This window comes from Vombatus ursinus, unplaced genomic scaffold (genome assembly GCF_900497805.2).
Source record: "Vombatus ursinus unplaced genomic scaffold, bare-nosed wombat genome assembly UNPS02014778.1, whole genome shotgun sequence".
In the NCBI taxonomy this organism is placed as follows: Eukaryota; Metazoa; Chordata; class Mammalia; order Diprotodontia; family Vombatidae; genus Vombatus; species Vombatus ursinus.
Window position 1 is genome coordinate 48,137,161 of NW_020954556.1, and position 23,444 is coordinate 48,160,604.

The 23,444-nt window shown below is 39.7% G+C and overlaps 1 protein-coding gene across 1 annotated transcript in view; it reads right to left on the reverse strand.

The window, feature by feature from the left end:
- PRKCE (protein kinase C epsilon) overlaps positions 1-23,444 on the reverse strand; it is a 658,716-nt gene that overhangs the window by 220,925 nt on the left and 414,347 nt on the right. Inside the window, exons 7-10 of the mRNA XM_027864980.1 lie at positions 17,167-17,309; positions 12,573-12,669; positions 8,640-8,839; positions 6,012-6,185 (exon numbers count right to left, since the gene is read on the reverse strand). Coding sequence (XP_027720781.1) covers positions 6,012-6,185; positions 8,640-8,839; positions 12,573-12,669; positions 17,167-17,309 — 614 coding nt within the window. The remainder of the gene's footprint in view (positions 1-6,011; positions 6,186-8,639; positions 8,840-12,572; positions 12,670-17,166; positions 17,310-23,444) is intronic.

A 23,444-nucleotide genomic window follows, 5' to 3' on the forward strand; every position in this document is an offset into this window, starting at 1 on the left:
TAGTGTATGTGTATATACATATACATACACATACAGTGTAGTGTATATATGTGTGTATCTTCATAGTACATACATATATACATACAAAACTGCATGTATGTATGAATACATACAGTCATGTATATATCTCCATACGATGCATATATGCATGCATATCTATATGCACATATCATCGATATGTACACGTTATGTATATTCACACACACACACACACACACACACACACACACATACAAACTCAGGAGAGGGAGAGAGATAGAGCCCCTCTGAGCTCTGTATACAAACAACATTATGTTATGTTATGTTATGTTGTGTTGTGTTGTGTTAGTGAGAGAAAAACACAGATATGTGTCTACATCTATATGGCTCTTACACATACATACATATGTATGTATATATAACATTGATGCATGTGTACGTGTGTGCATATGGGTGTGATGCATTTGGTATACATTAGGCTTTCTTTCCCAAAAACACTGTGTGTTTCTATATTTGTCTTTTGCACATATTTATATAGGTACATGAGATAAATATGACAAGGAAGATAGCGCGCTGACCTGGGAACTAGGAAAACTTGAGTTCAGTTCTCACTTCTGACACATCTATGGCTATGTGACGCTGGCCATGTCCCTTAACTTTTCAGTGACTGAGGCAATTCTAAGACCACAAGTTGCAAAGAAGGTGCCGACATGCATCAGTTGAAGAGATTACTCATTTGGGAGTTCCTGCTACCAGACATCCCAGTTCCAGGCTCTAGCCTGGATAGAACATGTTGGGCTCTCTCATGAGAACATAAGCTTCTTGAGGGACTTTCTTTTTTCTCTTTCTATCTCCAGCAGCCAGCACAAAGCCTGGCATTTAGCAGACACTTAACAAATGATAATTTACTAGCTCATTTGGACACAATTAGAGAGTGTCTCTGATTCATATGTGTTATTTCTTTCTTCCCAAAGATAGATTTTAAGCTCCTGGAGGGCAGGAACTACATCTCCTTCTATGGTCTTAGTCCTCAACATGTTGGCAGAGCCCAGGAACCCACATTGGCTGGGTTTTTATCGCTACTGTGATCATTGGGTACGTCTCGTGATATTTCATTTGGTTCCTCCTGTTCCAGACGCTGAGAGGAGACTGGAGCCTAACTAGTCTTTGTCACAAATGGATCTCCCTTTTTAATGATCACTTGGTGACCTGCAGAGACAAAACATAACACCTGTCCTCCAGGCCGATGTCAATGCGCTTATATAACTGACCTTCAAGACTCTCTTGGAGCAGCACAGAACAGTGCTCTACACCTGCTCCCTTTGAAGCTTAGCCAGGGAGCTGGGCTCACCAAACATACTCAACAGCTTCTTCTCAGCACTCAGACTTATGCAATGGGGAGGGAGGAATGTTTTCTTAGGTGACACTTATTCCTACATTTCTAAATAAAAATAATCCCTCCAAAATAATTAAATCTGTATTTAACATGATTATTGCCTTGTGTGTGATAAACAAACAAGAGTGAAAGAAATCTTAATAGGATTGAAAGCAAATGTTTGCTTTCCTTAATGAGATGACGGCATCCAAGTCAAAACCAAGTTCATGGTGGGAAAGGTACATACTTGGCAGGGGAAATGTGAGTCCGAGTCTAGTGAGGTGTAGCTAGGAGAATACAGTCTTCTCCTTCTCCTCCCTCCCCCACCCTATGTATCTTAGAATGTCTCCCCACCCCATCTTCCTTGTCTGTACAATTCACATTCATTCTTTAAGCCTTGTAGGAGGCCTACCATCTCACTGAAGTCTTTCCTGACTGAACTTTCACACCCAGCCCCCAAGACTCTCCTTTTTCTTAGCTCCTTTACTATTTTTTAAAGTTTTTTAAATTAAAATTTATTTTTTTAATTAATAAAAATCTCTCATCTCTCCCTCCAACCTCCACCCCCCCGAAAGAAAACAAAAACAAAACCTTGTAATAAATATGCATAATCAAGCAAAACACATTCCCATACTGGTCACGTTCAAAATATATGTCTCATTCTGTACCATGTGAAGTTCTTCATTATTAACTATCTGAACTATACTACTGAACCTTTGGTTCTATAGTCAGAAAGTAACACAATCTTGGAGTTAAAAGTCATCTAGTTCAATTTTGCCTAGGATCTGAGGCACAAATTAATCCTCCTACAATATCTGCAAGAAGGAGTTAACCAGCTTCACCTTGAAACCTTCAGTAATGGATAACTCACTACTAAACTGGTCTATTTTCAGTTTTCACTAAATATCTGCCTCACTTATATTCATAAGGAGAATAACAAAATCTCCACTTTTATGCGCCTTCCTGATGATCTGATGAGGGTCATTTAGTAAGGCAAATTTCATTATTAATACCCACAAATAAGTAAACAGTTCAGAGAACTGACATGACATACTGATTGTCACATAGGCAGTGTGCTTACGTAGAACCAGGATTCGATCCCAGGCCTTTTGATCCTAGGTCCAATGCTCTTTCTACTACCCTAGTACTGAACTAAGTTCTGGAATAAAGCAACATTTAAAATAAACCAACCAAAAAAACCCCTTTTCTCAAATTCATGGCATTTCTTCAAATAATTAAAAAGTGAATACCTTGTAAATGTCATTTTTATAAATGTAAATGTCAGGGCAGCTAGGTGGTGCAGTGGATAGATTGCCAGGCCTGGAGTCAGGAAGACCTGAGTTCAAATCCAACCTCAGACACCAGATGTGTGACCCTGGGCAAGTCACGACATGCTGTTTGCCTCAGTTTCCTCCTCTGTAAAATGAACTGGAGAAGGAAATGGCAACCCACTCCAGCATCTTTGCCAAGAAAATCCCAAATGGGGTCACAAAGAGTCAGACACGATTGATTGAAATGACTGAACAACAGGCATTCAATTCAAAAACTCACAGACACAAAAATGAACAAATAGCACAGCCCCTGCCCTCAAGGAGCTTACCATCTAGTGTACACTCTCTATATAGCAATAAATATGCTATAAGGTAGAAAGGGATAAAGGCCAAGAGAAAGTTCAGGCAAAATATTGCAATAAAGTTTGAAAAGGGGGTAAAGTACTTAGCACAATCCTAAATTATAGAGATAATTCTTAGTCAGTGAATACTAAATTTCCTGATTAGATTCTCAAGGAAGAAAGGTTTAATTTTGGAGGTCATACCTGCACTATAGCTTAGAGGAAGGGAAGGATTTACACAAATGGAGATAAAGACAAACTTTCCAAACAGAGGAAGAAATATAAATCTGGTCCACCTCCAGGACCAAAAAACCTCTTCAGCTTAAGCCCCCACCTGGAATTTTCCTGTGGAACATCAGAATTCAATTCATGTTTGCCCATATCCAGGTAGCTCTTGGTTCCATCAAAAACTGGCTCATGTTTGGCCCCTCTAAGGGAGAACAGCATACTCTGGCTCATGTTTAAGGTTGTACAAGAATAAGAAGAGGACCTTAAGTTCCCATTCAAAAGCTCAGGCTAACTAAACACCAAATATAGAACAGGATTTATTTCACATGACTAATAAATGCAAAGACTAGTACCTAAGTCCATAAATAATGAAGACAATTCTCTCTCTCTCTCTCTCTCACTTCCCCAAGGCCCTATCCAACTCAACTAACTTAGAATACTACCCTAAATAAAGGCCCCACAAGGAAAGATCAAGTGGCCATCCCCTATGGTGGGCCTGTGCATCTCTCCAGACTTAAAGTACTAACCCAGAGATATTTAAAAACCCTCTCACAAAAGGTAAGCACTTAGGTCTGTAGTCAGTCTCTCCTATCATCAACACCATTCCCACTAGGCCTCCACAGTCCATATGACTCACAATACCACTGATAGGAAAAGTTCAGGTATATTCCTCATCCTGACTCAGTGTTTCACTGCTTCTTCTGGTTCCCACAGGTCCTGGCTTGAACCCAATCTTTGGCTTGATCCAGGAACTTCTCTGCCACTGCCCTGATCTTTGCTCACGTTCGTACATATCCCAGCCTGGCCCAGAAGAGTCTTACTGTTCCACTCCTGTCCCTGTTTGCTGTCATTCTTGCGATCCTGTGGTTCCCTGAAGGGGCCCGTGGATAAAAAGGTTTCTCACTATAGAAATTAGTCTGAGACTATATACAGGCCCTTTCTCATTTCTGTTGAACTTTTTTTCAGCCCCCTTGAGTCTCTTTTTTTTTTTTTTACTGATCCCCCATCAAAGGCCAAACACTGAGGAGTGTTGCATGACACCTCTGTCCTAGACTTCAGTGGAAAGGACTTAGTCTTTTTCTTCTCTTGGAATTTCAGAGTGCTGGGCAAAAAGCAGGAACTCAGTAAACCGAATCCCAACACTTAAAGCTAAAAGGTAGTTAGAAGCTGTCAAATCCAATTCCCATCTATTCACAAATGAGGAAATTGACGCCTAGAGTGAATATGTGATTTGCCCAAGGTCAAACAGATAGTAAACAGAACTGAAGTTGGAACCCAGGTCTTCTGATTTTCAAACCCTGTGCCTTTTCTCCTATATCATTCTGTCTCCCTCTGGCTCTAAATCTACTGTTCTTTCTATCCCATTGCTGACTGATGGATATGATAAGAAAATTCCTATTTCCTCAAAAAGGGATTAATTAGATGGTGATTATTTGCTTTATAAAAGTTTTCATCATGGGGTTCTTTTAATCTACTTTATACTTTTAAGCTAGCTTAGTGAATTTCAAAAAATGATTCACATTACAAGAATGTTATTACTTGCAACTTTTCAGGACTGTGTGTGTGTTACATGAAGTGAAGTCCATCCGTACTCTGTAGTTTAGTGGCGGTACGAAATGGGTGGTGGAAAGATGATTTCCCATAACTTTGGAAAGGTGAGGGGAGGTTGTGAAAGGACTGGTAAAAATCTACCACATAAGTCAATACCAGGTGGGAAAGCATGATATACAGAGGGACAGAAGAAGGTCCCTTAATCTCCATGTTGGTTTTGCTTCTTTGCTTTCATAAATACAACTAGAGGCATTCAACACAATTCTATATCCAAAACAAATTTTGAGTGACACATTGGGTCTCCTGGGAACCACAGCCATACCAGAGTTAGACAAAGTCCGTGCTGCCATGGTTGTAGCTATCTCCCCCATACCCCGTTTATCCATTCCTATCACGAGAGACATATGGAGGAGGAGCCTCAATCAATATGAATTATACACCCCACTCTTTCGCAGACAAAGAAAATGAGCCCTGGGGAGATTAAAGGATTTGGCCAAATTCACACAACTACTTCACTAGTTAGTGGCAGAAGAGGAACTAGAACCCAAGTGTCTCAACTCCCAATTTAGTGCTTTTCCCACCATTTACCAAATCTTGATCTCACCCTTGAGCTGAATAGAAAAAAAGTTCTAATAGCTTGAAATCTGCATTTTCTATTACAGCGTATATAGCCGATCAGTCCATAATATCTTTGCTTCTTTACTGCCATCTTCTGGTACCTGCCTCCAACATGTTATGGCACTGAATAATGCTTCAATTACAATGTATTAGTATTACAATTAACAAAATGTTTTCACTTCTATGATCTGTTTCTCATTATATGGGGAAATAGGTCGGGCAGATTTAATGAAATCTTTGCTAGACTAGTGAAGAAACTGTGGCCTAAGGAGGCTCATGGAATTCTCTAGGGTCACAAAGTAAGCCAGCAGCAGGGCTGGGACTAGATCCTAGGTCATCTTCATTTTAGCCCGGGGTACCTTCTATCAAACCAGGAGTTAGGCCACATGGCATGGCCCGGTTCTGCCACAAGGGAGTTTAGCCGTTGCCAGGATCCTTTCATTCCCACACAGCTAATTAGATTAACTCTGTTTTCAAAGAAAAATTCCGTTACACCAGTCTTTCCAAGGAAGAAACCCACCATACTAATAAATTCTTTGTAGACATAGTACACAGTGATACTTCAAATGCTTTTCCACCTGGAGTTCACCATTCTGGTGTCCCACCTCCTCCAAGGAGAAGGTCATAGAGCTTGCTGATCCACCCTACCTTAGTCTGGAAGCAGCAGTAGAGTTGTGTCAGGTAGGGATGTTTCCGGGCTAGGGCTAGAATCCTCTTTTCTGTCATGGTGCAATCTACGTCATCATCCTGAAGGATGACATCTTTCTTTAGGACCTTCACAGCATACACCTCGTCTTTGCCCTTGAGCTCTGCTAGCATGACCTGAAACCAAGCAAAATATTTAGGTTAAGTATTCCTATATCTAGACGCCCAGGGGGAAAAAAACCACATCAGTCAAAGATAAGTGACTTAAAGACCCATTTCTCTGTAAATAACAAAATTTTATTGTATATGCAAAACTAATCATATTAATTTTATTTATCTAATTCACATTTATATAGCACCACAGTGTTTACAAAGCACTGTCTTCACAATAATCCTGTAAGATTGGTAATGCAAAGATTATTTTCTCCATTTGACAGATGAGAAAACAAAGGCTCAGAAAGGTTAAGTAATTTGCCTATGGTCAAACAGCTAGTGAGCATCAGGATTTGAATACAAGCCTCCAAGTCTAACTCTCTTCCCACTATAACATACTGCTTTTATATAACAGGAAGGAAAGGTTCTTTTTATTCCCATTTGAATCATGAAATGTCATGGGCATTATCCAAATGAATCCATCAACTTAAAAACCTAATTAGGGGATTCATGATGGCAGCCTAAAGACCTGTGATCACCCACACATAACCTACATTCTTTAAAACTGGCTTAAGCTTGAGCTGTGCATTTTTTCCCCCTAAAAATATAGGTGATGGACTTATATGGTTAACACACACATTCTATCTTTACTACACAGAAACTCTGAATGATCTAATTTTCCTCTCATAGTGCTGGTATCACATGCTTAGAATGAGGAATATTAAGTCCAATTGCTGGCAAAGTTTGCACTGAATGGAGTTGAGCCTGGTCCCAGTACTGCGGTCCAGATCTTCTTTAGCCTGTCTAAGGAATGTAGCTACTTCAGGAATTACCATCTAGTAAGGTGAAGGCTCCCATCCTGACCCTGCCCCTGAGATTTCAGGTCAGATAGAGGGAGGTAAGGGACCTGGAAAAATAGCCCCAAGGATCCTGGAGCAATTGCGTGCATTTGTTCTCTTTGAGGTGTTCGGTGGGAGAGACATGGAACAGGGCCATATGTCAAGAAAGCCAGCTGACCTACATACTAGGGCTTTCAAGTGTCCGGGACTTGCCATAACTTGTCTCCCCTTGATCTGCCAGGGCTAGTCTGCTTGTCTCCAGAGCCTCAGTGCCTCTACTCTTTGGATTTCTGAATGGTCAGCTCCATTAGCTCCCTGTGCAATCCGTGGTTTAGAGAGATACACGATGATCCTAGCAGGCCTAGGGGTTGTGGTTATGAAGGGGTCAAGGGTTGGAGTCCAAACCCTGATCTGTTTTCTTAGGTTTTCTATCTATCCCATCTAAAATGAGCATTATTATTATCTATATCTATATCTATATGTAAGACCATCGTGAGGATTGCTACATTACCATAAATTGCCTTATGCAAGTGGGACATTGGATCTGTATCACCTATCCTTGCGTTCACACACTCGGGAGGTGCAAAATATAAAAAGATCGGGGAAAGCCTAAGCCAGAGGACACTGCTTTATTGCTTTGGATTGACCCATGATCTCATCCATGTGAGTAATCCATCCCCTGATGCAGATCATAATCCTTCTACATGCCTATGGGATTCTTGCTCATGTCTTTCCATTAATCCTCCACAGAGTATCTACCCAAAACATGGGAAGCCTGCCTCTCCTTACTCTAACACCTTTGGGTTATTAGTATTCCTGCCACATGCAGAAACAAGTGCTAAAAGTGAATGACAAACTACATCTCCCTTATAAACTAGTCTATTTTTAGATTTACTTTAGACCGCAAGCTCATAAAGGATAGAGACCTCACCTTGTAACATGCTTCATATAGTACTCAGGCCAGAGCCCCACATGGAGAAAGGGGGAAAAGAGGAGTGATACATATTCTCTGATATGGACAAAATGAGGCTAACATCGGGCTGGGCTTGTTCAGGTAGACCCACTTAAGAGACAATCATAAAGTTCACAGGGAACATTTACAAAGACTGCAATGGATTAAAAGCAAGACTTCAGACTGACCCCTGGTCAAAGGAAGGAAGAATAGTACATAGGAAAGGAAGAGGAGATACAGGAGAAGGAAGAAAAGGAGAGATGACTGGACTATATGCACCCACATACACACACACATATGTACGTATGTGTGTGTGTATGTGTGTATATATATGTCTATGTATACTTTAACTTTCCGAAATGTTTTTATATCATTTACCTTATTTGGCCATTACTAAAACGAACAGAAAATACAGACACAAAAACAAAAAACTTTAAGGGTAAGGAGAAGGAAAGAATTAATTTCCTCATTTTGCAGATTGTTGTTTAAATGACATGACTAAGGTTACCCAGCTGACTATAACAGGAAGGAAATTCACAGGACCTAGTTGAGCCCAAGGCAACCCAGCATCAGAGAGTGTAAATGAGGCAATAATGCCTTGAATACAGTGAGTCCTTCACAAATGTTTGTTGAGCTAAGTTGAACACCTGCTTAAGCAAAACCAGAGGAATCACTGACACCACACACCTTGCCAAAGCTTCCTTTGCCTAACACCTTGATGAAGTTGAACTCTTCTAGGCCCATCCGCTTCGTCTGGCTCTGCCGGACCTCGCCATTCTCTCCAGGGCTGGCCAGTTGCCCATCTGTTGATGACGCCGCCCGGTGCTCCTCCCCTCGGTTGTCAAATGACAAGGCCTTCCTAATGTTGTTTTCAAGTTCTTTGATTTCTGAGAACAAGGGTGACAAATCATGCAATTAAGCAGACAACTCCAGGGGCCTCCTTGTCCTTCCAATGCTCAAGCTTTTGAACTTCCTCCCCTCCTCATCCCTAGACTTCCTTCCCTCCCCTCTCCTCAAACAGTGCCATTGGCCCAAAGTGTTCCACCTTTGGATTTACCTTAGACCCCAGGGCTCACAACACACAGGGGCATTGGACAGTAACACATTTCATACAGGGCCTGGCCCAGTGCCCTATATAGGAAGACAAGATGAGGCTCTAGTTAGACCTCAGAGCCTCATGACATGCCCACAATAACAAGCTTAGCAGGTCCTATTCCAGGATCTAAAAACAGTGACAAGAATGACCATGACCACTAACTAAGAAGAGCAAATCACAGCTGATAGCCCTATTTTCAAAGAGGTCTCATCTCAATGACTGTGCTTTGCTTTGTTCTTGGATTTGCCCCAATTACCTACTGGGCAATAAGAACTTCTTAGGAAAATGAGCAATGGTTAACAACAGAATCATCCCCCGGTTATGTAGGGATGTACAGAAGATTATCTCACGCATGGTAGGAACCCTTCCACACATTTAGGAGATTTTGCAAGAATAAACTGTCTTTTTCTCTCTGTTAGAGTATATGATGTATATTACATGTGTATGATAACACTAGTTAATCCTTTGACCTTTTATATTTGAAGAAGCTTTATCGTTAGCTACTTGTTAACCAAAGGCACACACTAGACTGTGTTGAAATGGACATCTTCAGCATAATCTGATTTCAAAATATGTCTATGAACAAACAGGATTACTGGAAGGGGTACACAGAATTATTAACCCTTTGAATCAAGATAAGGCTTTGCTTTCACAAGACACCCCTCAGGTAAAGGATTTGTGACTTTTCATCCAAAGGGCCAAATGTGTGTATGTTTGGTTTTCCCCTAGAATTTATCCTGTTGATTTGGAAATCATCAGTTCTAGTGAAGGAATCAGGATGTGTCTACATAGATACACTGGAATTCCAGCTTTGAAATTGCTTCTGTAAGTACAGGTCATAACATGTATGAACTACAAGGGACCTTAAAGGTTATCTGGTTCAACGTCTCCATTTTAAAGATGAGGAAACCAAAGCCCAGAGAAGGTATGACTTTTCCAAGGTCACACAGCTCTAAGTGACTTGACTGGGCCTCAAATCCAGGTCCTGTAACTAAAATCCAGGGTCTTTCTACTAAACCATGATGCTTCTGGTACTCTTGGTATATGATGTTGGGGACAAAAGAACGTCTCTCATTAAAGTGACAGCCCTCCCAGAATCCACAGCTTTCTATCTCCAAATGAAGAAAAACTCCCAGAGAACACATGCAACAAGCCCAGGTTTAAATGCTGAAACTTGAATAGCTTTTGGAAGGCAATATTTCATTGATTTAGGATAAGAAAGCATGAAGCTAATGGGCTGTTTCCTCAAAATGCCTTGAGTGATCACAGAAAACATGCCTTCCACAACAATGACCAGCATATGTAATACTACTACTTTTTATTATTCTAAGTGCTCTCCCATCTATTTTTCCTCTCTGTCTTCACATTAACCATGTGAGGCAGGTATTAATATCTTCACTTGACAGATGAGGAAACTGAGGCTCAGAACCAAAGTATCTTGTCAAAGGTCATATAGTAAATTAGTTAAGTCCTCACAACCAAGTCTCTTAACTCCTACCTATCCCAGTAGCCCTCCCAAAATACTTCCTCATGATCATAAGTGATTTTTTTTTATAGGACCACGGAGTTAGAATTGAAGGGACCTTACACATTATGTGGCCCAGGGGTTCTTAACCTGCAGGTTTGTGGACTTACCTTTAAAAAAAAAATTTGGTAACCGTCTTTCAAAATGGTGGGTTTCCTTTATAATATTATGTACATTATTTTGTGCATTTAAAAACATTCTGAGAAGTCGTTATGCTTTATTAGACTGCCAAAGGCATCTATGACATAAATAAAGCTTAAGAACCGGTCCAACCTCTTTATTTATCGAGGTGAAGTAATGTGCTGATGGCCCCAGAGGTTATAAGCAGCAGAACAGCTTTCTCTGACTCTAAATCATGCCATCTTTCCTGAGGCTTCTCTTGGGGTCATCTTATAAAGCTCATGTGATAACATCCACATAGTTCCAGAGATCACTCCTATTCATTCCAAAGCCTCGGATATAGTATTTATTAAATTAAAGATTATCTTCAGTCTTTCAAGGCCCTCATTCCCCAGCATTCCTCAACACTGAAGGAAGAACTAATTCTAGCAAGCTAATCCTGCACTGAAATTAGTTCCTCACTAGAAGCTACAGTGAGGCTACAATCACCTTCATGGGATCTATCTTGAAGTTAGGTTACACTGAGCCAGGAGGTTGGGGTTCTAATCTCACCACTGCCACTAATTCAATGTGTGACCCTAAGTCCCTTCACCTCTCTGGGCTCTAGCTTCTCCATCTGTATAATGGGAGCAGTAATTAACTATTGGCCCTGCTTACCTAACATGAAGAGAAACAAAGGATGGTGATTTGAAAAGGCAAAAAGTGAATGTTGCTGTTAATGTTATCGGGAATGGCACACACTTCTCTCAAGGGCAGGGACTGTATCTCATCTACACCTCTATTGTATCTCATCTAAACGCTCCACTCAGTGCTTGCTACACAGTAGGCATTTCGTTGAATGAACTGAGTGAATGGATAAATGGCACTTCTGTGATATTTATTTGACATTCCCAGGCCCACTGAAACCTTATTCATGTTCTGATATTTTCCCAGGATAAGGTCAAGTCCTCACAAATTTAAAAACAAGAAGAGTGGAAGGGAAATGAAAGAACACTGAATGTGGAGTTGGAAGACCTGGGTTCATGTTCTGGTTCATTTCTTACTATGTAGGTGAGCAAACAATTTTATCTACCTGGCCTCAGTTTCCTCAGCCATAAAATGGGGGAGGAGGCAAACTTGATGTTCCCTTCCAGCTCTAAAGCCTATGACCTTCTATGAATTCCAAACTAAATTGTGTTGGCAAATCAAGATTAAAGCCAGCCTCCCCCATCACAGCCCAGCATAGGCCCCATAACCATCTACTAGTCACTATATGGACTGAAGGTACTCAGACACATGATTCTCCAGCTCCCTCCATCCTCAGCCTATTCCAATCTTGATTCCAAAGTAAAGAGCCAGTTACGATGAGAAGGAACACAACGACCTAGTGATGAGGAGGTACCTAGATATAGGAAGGTTGGTAGAAGATGGATACAGATGATGAGAGGAAGGGTCACAGACTGGCAAAGCAGCTTCACCTCACTGCCTACTAGTCATAGAGAAGAGAAAGAAGGGAGGGGAAAGAAAGAACCATAAACCTGGAGGATGTTTTGCTTCTCTCTACTGGCACAGAGGAACTTTAGAAAAGGCACAGTTACTCACGTAGGGCTTAATAATGCTGTGTCTTACACACAATAGGCCCTCAGAAATATCTGGTGAATGACTGAATGAGAAAAGGGAATGTGGAGATCTTCCTCAGACTGTAAGTCATTCTAACCCAAGCTTTCTTTCTTTGAGAAAATAGGGCTTAGGTTTCCAAACTGCATTTAATTAAATCCACCACTTACTGAGAACCTACTATATATATGCCAAGCACTTAAAAAAAAAAAAAAGGATTAGAACAAGCCGGCTCCTCAAAAGCACAACTTGATATTGAGGGAAGAACACCACAGCTTCTCACCTTGATCACAAGGGGAGGTGGGCGCTGACTTGGATCGATCTTCTTCAGACGGGGAGCTCCCAGGGACTGGCTGCTGAGACTCAGCACCTGCAATTAGCTGAGAACATACACAGACACACACATAGTTAGCTGGGAAGGTCTCTGGTCCCAAATCAGCCAAAGAGCTGACAGGCAGCATGCTTTCCAAATATCATAATTCATTTTAAAGGTGGTGACCTCAAAAGGCTTCAGCTCTCTTCTCATTAAGGAATTAAATGAGAACGAGAGAGAGAGAGAGAGAGAGAGAGAGAGAGAGAGATTTCCAAGTGTTTGTATGATGCTCTGATTATCTTGATCCCACTCATACTCTGAAATCAATCTCAAATCTGTTAGCTCTATGAAGTCTTCCCAGATCACCTAGGTTAGAAGTGACTTCTATCTTCTGTCTGAGCTCCTATAACACTTTATGTTTACACCACTCATTTGGCCCCTCATCTCATACTGCTTTGTACTGCTAATATTTTATTCATTTACTTAAATTTTATCAAAATTGCATATTTAATTTAAACAAAAATAATTTTATTTAGTTTTTTATTAATTTTTTATTTATATATAGCAATAGCTAGCTTACATTCAGAAATTCACAGAACACTTCAAGTCTAGGAATTAATTTAATCTTCACAACAGGCCTGTGAGATTGGTACTCAGGATAGAGAAAGGGATTAGATCTGTGATATTATTGATATAGAGAACTTCAGGATGAGCAAAGTCCCTCTGCTAATGCAAGTCAGCACCTTCTGCGAAACTTATATTCTAAGAGGTTGCCTAGAGTAGCACTTCTTAAACTTTTCCACTCATGGACCCTTTAGCACTTCTTACACATGGCATCATGACCCACAGTTTAAGAAGTGAGGGCTAGAGCACTAAGAGTCTTAAGTGACCTGCCCAGGGTCACACAATCAGTATCAGAAACAGTATACCTCAAAGAGATCAAAGAAAGAGGAAAAGAACCCATACAGACAAAAATATTTATAGCAGCTCATTCTATGGCGGCAAAGAACTGGACACTAAGGAGGGGCCCATTAACTGGGGAGTAGCTGAACAAATTAGGGTATACTAATACCATGCAATATTATTGTGCTATAAGAAATGATGAAAAGGATAATCTCAGAGAAACCTAGGAAGAATGGTACAAACTGATGCAGAGTGAAGTGAGTAGAACCAATTGAACAATTTGTACAATAACAACACAATAACAAACAATTTTGAAAGCTATAAGAACTCTGATCTATTTAGTGATCAATCATGATTTTAAGGAATTAATGATGAAGCATATTATCCACCTTCTGACAGAGAAGTGATGGACTCTGGGTGCAGAGTGAGACATACATTCTTAGACATACACAATGAGGGGAACTGTTTTACTTGACTATGCATATTTGTTACAGGGTTGTGGTTTTTATTTTCTTTTTGTGGTGGCAAACGGTGGAGGTGTAGGGAAGGAGAAAAAAAAATTGAGGTTTTTTAATTGAAAAAAAAAATTTAATTAAAAAACAGCATCAGAGGCAGGATTCAAATCCTGGCATTCCTGACTCCAAGTGCAGAATTCCGTCCATGGAACCATGCTACTTTCCAGTGGGTGCATTTTTTTATCCATTAAATGGGATTATAAATTAGTTAAGTGGGGAGGATGCATGTTTTCAATTTCACCACCCCTAGCATAATGAGGCCGTCACAACACAAGCTCAAGAAACATGTGTTAATCATGCTCCTAACTGTATCAACATCTCTCTCCAGGAAGTCATTCCCTGCCCTAGGCAGTGGCAACCGTTTAAGGTTTACGGAGTAGGTTGGATTCCTTTGGCTCTTGCCCTTCTGGCCCAGAAGAGCCATTCAGATGCACTTTCTTTCTGAATGGACCCTCTGCACAGAGGCGGTGTTGACACAATGGTAAAACCAGGAACTGAAGCTGAGAAGCAATCTTGTGCTCCAGGCCACAGGGGCCTCTTTTTCCCAACCTCTCATTCTAAGTAGAACTATGGCAGTCGTTCCAACAATAATGTGGGAACAAAGAGACTAAACTATTGTCCAGTGTTTGCATTCAATGGAATTCGAGTGATAAAAATATCACCATCATAAGCCCTTATTTTTGGCAGTATCACTTGCTTGAATGAGCTCACTGGCCTCCTTCCAACAGGCCTTACAATGACCCAGGACGTTTGGATGAGGTGCAGCTGCTGGAGGGGCACCAAAGCTGTGCAGAAATCTGTGTTTTTAATGTCATTTTTTATGCTGTATTTTATTCAATAATAAGATTGCATTGTTACATTATTTCTGGCACAAGAGAAGGAGGAAAAAGGAAGTCAATGAAAGATTCTACTTTGTTCTTATTTCCATCCTACACATTTATCTGACTCTCCCCTTAAGAATGTCCTGCCTGGAAAGGATCTTATATGTACAAAAGTATTTATCTAATTTACATAAATTAAAATAAAATTTTATTTATCTTTTTGTGGTGGCAAGCAAATAGAAACTAAGGTGATGTCTATATCACTCAGGGAATGGCTAAAAAAATCAGGATATATGAATATTACAATAGAAGAGCTCTGTGCTGTAAGAAACGATGAGGGGTGTGGTTTCAGAGAAATGTGGGAAGTCTCATATGGACTGATGCAGAGTGAAGTGAGAAGAACCAAGACAGTAAGTGACACTATAACATCTTCATTGAAAAGATAAACAATTTTGAAGACTGAAGAACTCTGATTCTTATAATCATCAATCATGATTCCAGAGGCTTGATGATGAAACACGTTACATACTTCTAGACAGAGAGATGATAGACTCAGGGTACAAAATGAAACCCACAGTTTTAGACATGGTCAACATGAGAATTTGTTTTCCTTGACTATGCATATCTGTTACAAGAGTGTTGTTTTTCTTCTTTTTTTTTTTTCATTTTGTTTGTGAGAGGAACAGGAAAAAAAAGTTTGCTAATTGAAAAACTTGATTAAGAAATATATTCATACTGCCTGGCATGATAACTGCTGACTCTCTGTGCTCCTTGGAATCCAGTACAGCCTCATTCCTCTTGATGGATATGGAAATGAGAAGGTTGGAACGAGAAGATGGCCACCAGAGACACGTAGATCACAGTTAAATTCTCCTAGCAAGGGTGACATTTTCTACTTAGCCTTTGCAACAATACTTTTTAAAGGTAAAAACTAGAAAACATGTTTTAGGAAGGCAAAATGTAGCTGTCCCTCCGTAGCCAAGGGCCAAAGCATTTTCGAGAGTCACAAGGGAAAGAAGGCAGGCAGCATCTACAGCCACATGTTGTCTGGGAAATGGATGGCCCGTGTAAGTGAGCTCTAATGATTAAGAAAAGATTGAAGGTTCTCTTGCTTTTCTGGTCCAGTAGAGTCCCTTGGACATGCTTGCTTTCTTCTGGGCTCTGATGTAGATTACTCTGGAAAGTTAGATGGAAGTCCTCCTGATGTTCTGCCCAGGGCCAGACAGCATGATAAAGTATCTGAAAGGACTGGCTGATGGAACTCATTCCTCCATGCCAAGATTTATAGTTCAATTAACTTACTCCCACTTTTCTCATAACAACTTTTTCAAAGATTTCTGAAAACTTCTAGGCAGGAAGCCAAAGTTGGAGAAGACCTCGGACACAAAGTCGCTGCTAAAGCCTCGGGGGAACGACTCACATCTGTGGGCCCTGACTTATGAAAAAATATATACTATGTATATGCCATACACATATACACATGATACACATGACATATACATACATGTGCATGGCACATATCACACAGGTGTGATGCATACGATGCATATATCATGTGCATGTACACGTGTGTGCATGTTGTGTATGTATGCACACACATACATATGTATTTGACTACGTACAATATGTCCCAAAAGTCTTTGATACATACATACATGCATGCATGCATACATACATACATACATGATAGGTATGTGTGTGTATGTATATATGTATGGACACACACATCCCCCTGAAGGATGGGTAACAAAAGGACCATTTTCTCCTGCATTTAGAATTTCATACAGATGGAGATCAGACTGGTTTCTCTGAAGGAAGACACAGATGTTTGATGTCATGGAATTTTGACCACGTCCACGGGTAGCTGCATTCCGACACTCCTGTTTCTACTTTCCTTCCCCTCTAGAAAAGTATGGTGTTCCAGGGTTTTTTGTTTTATTTGTTTTATTTCTGACATTTATCCTCATTAGAGCAATGCCACTGGGGAATTCCATCTCCTAATGCTGATCTTTTGCCAACCTGGGCACATGGGAGTATATTTCTGCACACAGTGGGGTTTTACGGCAGGTTTTCCTCCCTCTCTCCTCGAGGAAATTTCAAAGTTCTGCTCTTTAAGCTTAGATCTTTTCTTGACAAACTTTCCTTCAGGCCAATGAAAAATAAGGCAACAACTAAGATGGGATTAGGGTGAATAGTCTTTCTTTTTTTTTTTTACACAGACTTATTTCAAGTAAATGCTATGAATCTCTGGGGCCCAGGATAAGTAAGCTTCCTGAATCCCATTATCCCATTTACTACAAGGCTCAGAGCAGCCACTTAATTTACCTTTTTCCTCCTCTGGCCACTGTTGGTGATTTTGTCTGGAGTGACTCCCAGGTCCGCCAGCACTTTGGCGATGCCCCTCGCATCTACCCCACAGTTGGGTGCGACATTTGTTTCACAGCGCCGATGTACATTCATCTTGCAGACTGAAAGGAGACATTGAGGATCAAATGCATATGTTTCCCAGAAAAAAAAAAAACCCACAATAATAATTACAATAATCCCTCATGACCTTCAGGAAGATAAGTGAGCCTCATTTTAAACAGGAAAATTGATTTTTTTTTTTATTCCTTTCATACTTACCGATTCCATGAAGCTAACCTTGCCTCACTCTTTTCCCTCCTCTCAAATGGGGAATGCAAATTTCATTATATCTCTTTTACCACTGAGGAAACTGAGGCTCAGGGAAGGCCCAGTGACTTTTCAATGAGCACATAGGAAATAAGCATTACCTGGGAGACCTTTATCAACTCACCCTTAACCTCTTACGTCATCTGTTTCTGTATCTATAAAATGAAGGGATTGGAATAATGTCTAACATCCCTTCCAGTGCTAAATCTCTGACCCTTGTAAGTCATGCAATAAATATGTGCCAGGCACTATGCTAAGCACCAAGGATACAAAAAAAGGCAAAAGACAGTCTCTGCCCTCAAGGAGCTTACAATCTAATGGATAAGTCATGGAAACTTGTTTTAACCCAGGTCTCATTACTCTGTCAGATAGGCTTTTTTTGTTGTTGTCCCTGGCAGGTTTTTTTTTTTTTTTAAGTTTCATTGATATATTTTTTTAAATCACCATGATTCCCTAATATACTCCACCTTTCCTATACCACATTATATATTATTTATAACATACTTTATATATGTATATATATACATATATATAATGTACTATATTCTTCTCTCTTAGCAAAGAAAAATAGTTACTCAAAACCAACTGACCTCATCTGAGAACATAAGTAACATTACACACCCATAGCTTCCCATCTCTCGAAGGAAAGGACTCTGGTGGAATTCATCATCTTCTAGAGATATAAAATGTCAGAACTCGAAGGTCTCAATGATTGAGTGGCAAATATAACACTTGACTTCGAGTCAAGAGACTTGGTTTTCTGGAAAGACTTGTATGAACTGATGCAGAGTGAAACGAGCAGAACCAGGAGAACATTGTACACAGTAACAGCCACACTGAGTGATGACTAACTTTGATAGACTCAGTTCTTCTCAGCAATGCAAGGATCTAAGACAACTCCAAAAGACTAACAATGGAAAATGCTGTCCACATCCAGAAAAATAAATACGGAGTCTGAATGCAGATTGAAGCATAATATTTGCTCTCTCTTTTTTTTTGTTAATGTCTCCTTTCTCGTGGTTTCTCCCATTGGTTCTAATTCTTCTTTACAACATGACTAATGTGAAAATAGGTTTAACATGAATGCATATGCTGAGCCTATATCAATTTACATGTTATATACACAATAACAGCCATGTTATACGATGACTAACATTGATAAACTTAACCCTTCCCAGCAATACAAGGATCTAAGATATCTCCAAAGGGCCTTGTGATGGAAAATGCTATCCACATCCAAAGAAAGAACTATGGAATTTGAATGCAGATTGAAGAACACTATTTGCTATTTTTTTTTCTCTTCTGTTGAGTTTTGTTTCTTCTTTCTGGTGGTTCCTCCTATTGGTTCTAATTTTTACTTGTAACATCACTAATCTGAAAATATGTTTAATAAGAATGTATATGTATAGCCTACATCAGATTGTGCACCATCTTGGGGAGGGTGGTGGGGAGGAAGGGGGAAAAAATTTTAAACTCAAAAGCATATGGAAGTGATTGTTGATAAATCAAAAAAATTAATAAAAAAATGCTCATTGAAAAAAAATTTACATGTTATCTTGGGGTGGGGGGAAGGGAGAGATGGGGAGAAAATTTGGAACTCAAAATCTTATGGAAATGAATGCTGAAAACTAAAAATAAATAAATAAATTTATTTTAATAAAAAAGGCCTGGTTTTGAATCTGGCTTCATATCATATCTATATGATCAAAGGCAAGTCATTTTATTTATCAAGAATCAGGATGAGAAGTGGTGTCATGGACAGCATGAGGGACTTGAAATCAGGAAGACCTGAGTTCAAATCTCTGCCTTGGACACTTACTAGCTGTGTGACTCGAGGCAAGTTCCCTGACCTCTTTCATAGTCAGTTTCCTCATCTGTAAAATGGGTTGCTGAGAGGATCACATGAAATATTTGTTAAAGTGGTTTGCAAACCTTAAACCTCTATAGAAAAGCTATGATTATTATTATTACTAATTAGTTTCTTTAGCTCTAAAATGAAGCTAATACTACTCATTCTACCTACCTCAGAGGTTTATTGTGAGTGAAATACTTTGTAAAGCTGTAAGTGAGTTGTTTCTATCTCACCTAAATCTCTCATTTTATAATTGAGAGAACATCTGAAGGTTGGAAAGAGAAATGATTTCCCCAAAATCATAACCATAGTCAGAAATAGAGTTGAGAGCTCCTGTCTTCGACACCAGTGTTCTTTCTACATGACCCAAGCCCATCCACCTGCTACTGCCTCTGTATTGCTTTCCATGCTCATACTTTGCACTACATTCTTTTGCAGTTGAAAATGTACTATTTTATCTTTTCCTTAAGCTGTATCTTTATTTTAGGTGGTCCCCAATATTTTGTGACAGCAAGCCCTCTAATTTCTATTTCTTTGATTGCTGACTCCCCATAGGGCTGTCTGTGCAGAGCTGGCGCCCATCTACTTGCTGGATAAGTAAGGGAATATCATACTGGCCTGTGTGGGTAGTAGATATTTTGATTACAACAGAGTATGCTTGTCTTATCTGTGTGTAGAGAGGTCAGAGAAAGAGACCAGGTTGGGATATCTTACTGGGGGAAAGGTCACAAGGTCTTCTCAAAACTCTTTAGCCAGCACAATATTTGCTGCTCTGTCTAGAACAGAGGGGCTACTGGGATGAGGTTAAAATTGTTTCCTTAACATAAAAATTGTCTCCTTATCCTCTCAATCCTTTTTCTGTTGGAGGAAATGACAATCTGGGGAGATACAGCTCAGCCCAGGGATTACAAGAAGTCTTGAAATGTTAGGTGGCAGAAGAACTGAGAGGACCCAGGGAAGGGTGGTGATAGTTCAATCAAAAAGAGCTAAACACTATTTTAAGTTCAGAGAAGGCTTCAGAAAAAATGAATGAATGAAAAAGCATTTATTGAGCACTTTACTTAGAGGAGAAGCTAAAAGACGTGGTTACCTGTTCTTAGCATAGGTCTTTGCACCTTCTGTTGCAACCTTTGCTAGGGAAAAGGCTTGGACTGATGAAACTGAAGGAAGCTTTATTGGATGAGAATACTGACTAAGGACAGTTACTGTCCCTTCTGCCAGGGGGAGATTACCAACCATAGCATCTCCATAGATAGAGAAATGAGTTGTAAGTGGTGGTTCTGAAATTAGCAGCTCAGCTGAAGATACAGACAAGGCAGTAATTCTCAAAGTGTGAGTCTACAGGTCCTTAGAGGTCCCTGAGACCCTTTCAGGGGATTCGTGAAGTCAAAATGATTTTCCTAACAACTCTGAGACATTATTTGCCTATTATTTCCATTATTTTCAACTATCTATATAGGTGAAGCTAGATTTTCTTCTTGTATTTCAACCAAAACAACAAATCACAGCAGACTGAATGCAGTTGTAGATAGGAGACTCTATTAAGCCAGCCATAAAATATTTACTATAAAAACAACACTAATCTTTTTATTAATCTCCTTTTTTTGGAAAAATTTAGTTTTTATTTTTCATTAAAAATGTTACTTATATTAACATGTAATGGGTTGATTATTAAAAGATGGAAAAATTAATCAACAATTACATGCTAAGCATGTACTTCGTGGAAGGCACTCTGCTAAGTGCTGGTGACACAAAGAATAAATCAATCAATAATTATTAAGCAGCAAAAGCCAAAGATGAACCCTGACCTCAAGGAGCTTATATATCCTAATGGGGAAAACAACACATATAAGTCAGACCATGCAAGATAAATCCAAAGTAGGTGGAAGATAACCTTGGAAGGGATAGCACTAATCTCGACAGAAAGCAGAAAAGGTCTCCTACAGGCGGTAACACAAGCTGGTAAACGGGTTTTATTGTATATTTCTCAGACTAGGCATGAGTCTTAAAAGAAGCCAGGGAATCTAGAAGTTGGAAGAAGGAAAAGTATTCCAGGCACATTGAACAGCCGGGGCAAAGGTGCAGAGACAGAAGATGGGGTATCATGTGTGAGGAACAGCGAAAGAGCCAGGATAGGCCAGTATAGCTAGATTGTAGCATGAATAGAGGAAAATACAATGTAAGACAGTAATAGTACCTGCTTCCCAGGGTTGTTATGATAAACAAATGAGATATTATTTGTAAATGCTTAGCCCAGTGCCTGGCACATAGTAGGCTCTTAATAAATGCTTGTTTCCTTTTCTTCCTTCCTTCCTAGTGAAGGTTTTACTTTTTCTTTTTTTTTAAAGTGGAGACTTTCCAGGCAGCAAAGAAGGAAGCAGTCAATAGGAAGAGAGTGAAGATTAGAGAAATTGTAAGGGTGATGATGGTGCAATCTTTTGGAGAAAATTAGAGAGGATGGCATCAAGGGTATATGGGAGCAGGGATGGCAAGCTGAAGAGCCATTTGATCATCAAAGACTAGAGTGAAGACCTGAGTTCAAATCTAGCTTCAGACACTCACTAGCTGTGTGACCCTGGGCAAGTCACTTAACCTGTTTGCCTCAGTTTCTTCATATGTGGAATAAGGATAATAATAGCACCTACTTCCTAGGTTCTTGGGAGGATCAAATGAGATAATAATTGTAAAGCATTTAGCACAGAGCCTGGTACATAGTAAGCACCATATAAAGGTTAGTTATTCTTATTATTCTTATTATTAAGGGAACAAGGAATTCCAGAGTACAAGATGGTGTAAAGTTGAACTGGTCCACCAGGAAACAGGGAAAGGAGGAGAATACAGAAGAGTAATACAATTGGATTTGAAGTTGGTTGAATTGACAGTTGCAAAGAATTAGGTTTGGCTTAATGGACTGACATCAATGTTTCCAAATGTCTCAAATGGAATGCCCCAGGCATCTGTTCTTGGCCCTATGTTGTTTAATATTTCTATCAATGCCTTGGATAAAGGCATCAATGACATGCTCCTAAAATTTGTAAATGACACAAAGTTAGGAGGGAAAATAACACACTGGATAAAAGTTAATAGCTCCCTCCAAAAAATTTTTTAACATGTTAAGAGAATTGGGCTGAATCTAGTAAGATGAAATTTAACAGAAATGAATTTAAAGTCACACTTGGGTTCCAAAAGTCATTTTCACAGAACGGAGGGCTTAGATGGACATCAATTTGTCTGAAAAAGAAAAAAATAGATCTTGGGATTTTATTAGACTATAAATTCATTATGAGATAGCCAAAACAGTTATTGTGTTATAGCTTCCAGGAATGAGGACTTCCCAGCGGTGTTCCCTGGCCAGTTCTAGATGCCACATTTGAAGGTCATTGATAAACTGGAGAACATCCTTGAAGGCAACTAGAATGCTAAAGGGTTTTGAGTCAATGCCACATAAGAGGCAGCTGAATCAACTGTTTAACCTAAAAAAGAAGAACTCAGGAGGCATACGGCAGTATCAGGTATTTGAAGGGATAACATGTAAAGATTTAATTTTTATTTTAAAAAACTAACAAGCATTTATTAAGTACCTACTCCTGTGTTAAGTGCTTTACAAGTATTACCTCATCTGATCCTCACAACTCTGGTAGGTAGATGCTATTATCATCCCCATTTTACAGATGAAAAAACTGAGGCAGAGACAAATGATAAATGACGTGCCACATCATACAGCTAGTAAGTATCTGAGGCCAAATTTGAACTCAGGTATTCCTGACTCCAAATCCACGGCTCTCTCCACTGTACCACCTAGGTGCCCCTAAAGATGTCATTAGAGATTGGTCGGCTTTGCCCCAACGGGCAGAACCAGGAATAACAGTAGAAATTACAAAAGGAGGCAAATTCAGATTTTGTCATCAGAATAAACTTCTAACAATTAGAAGCTGTTCCAAAGTGAAATGTGTTGCCTTGAGAAGTGATGGATTTCCTCCACTTGGAGATCTTCCAGTAGAAGTAAGTAGGGACAGTTAAGTGACTCAGTGGATAGAGCACCTAACCCGGGGTCAGAAAGACCTGAGTTCAAATCCAG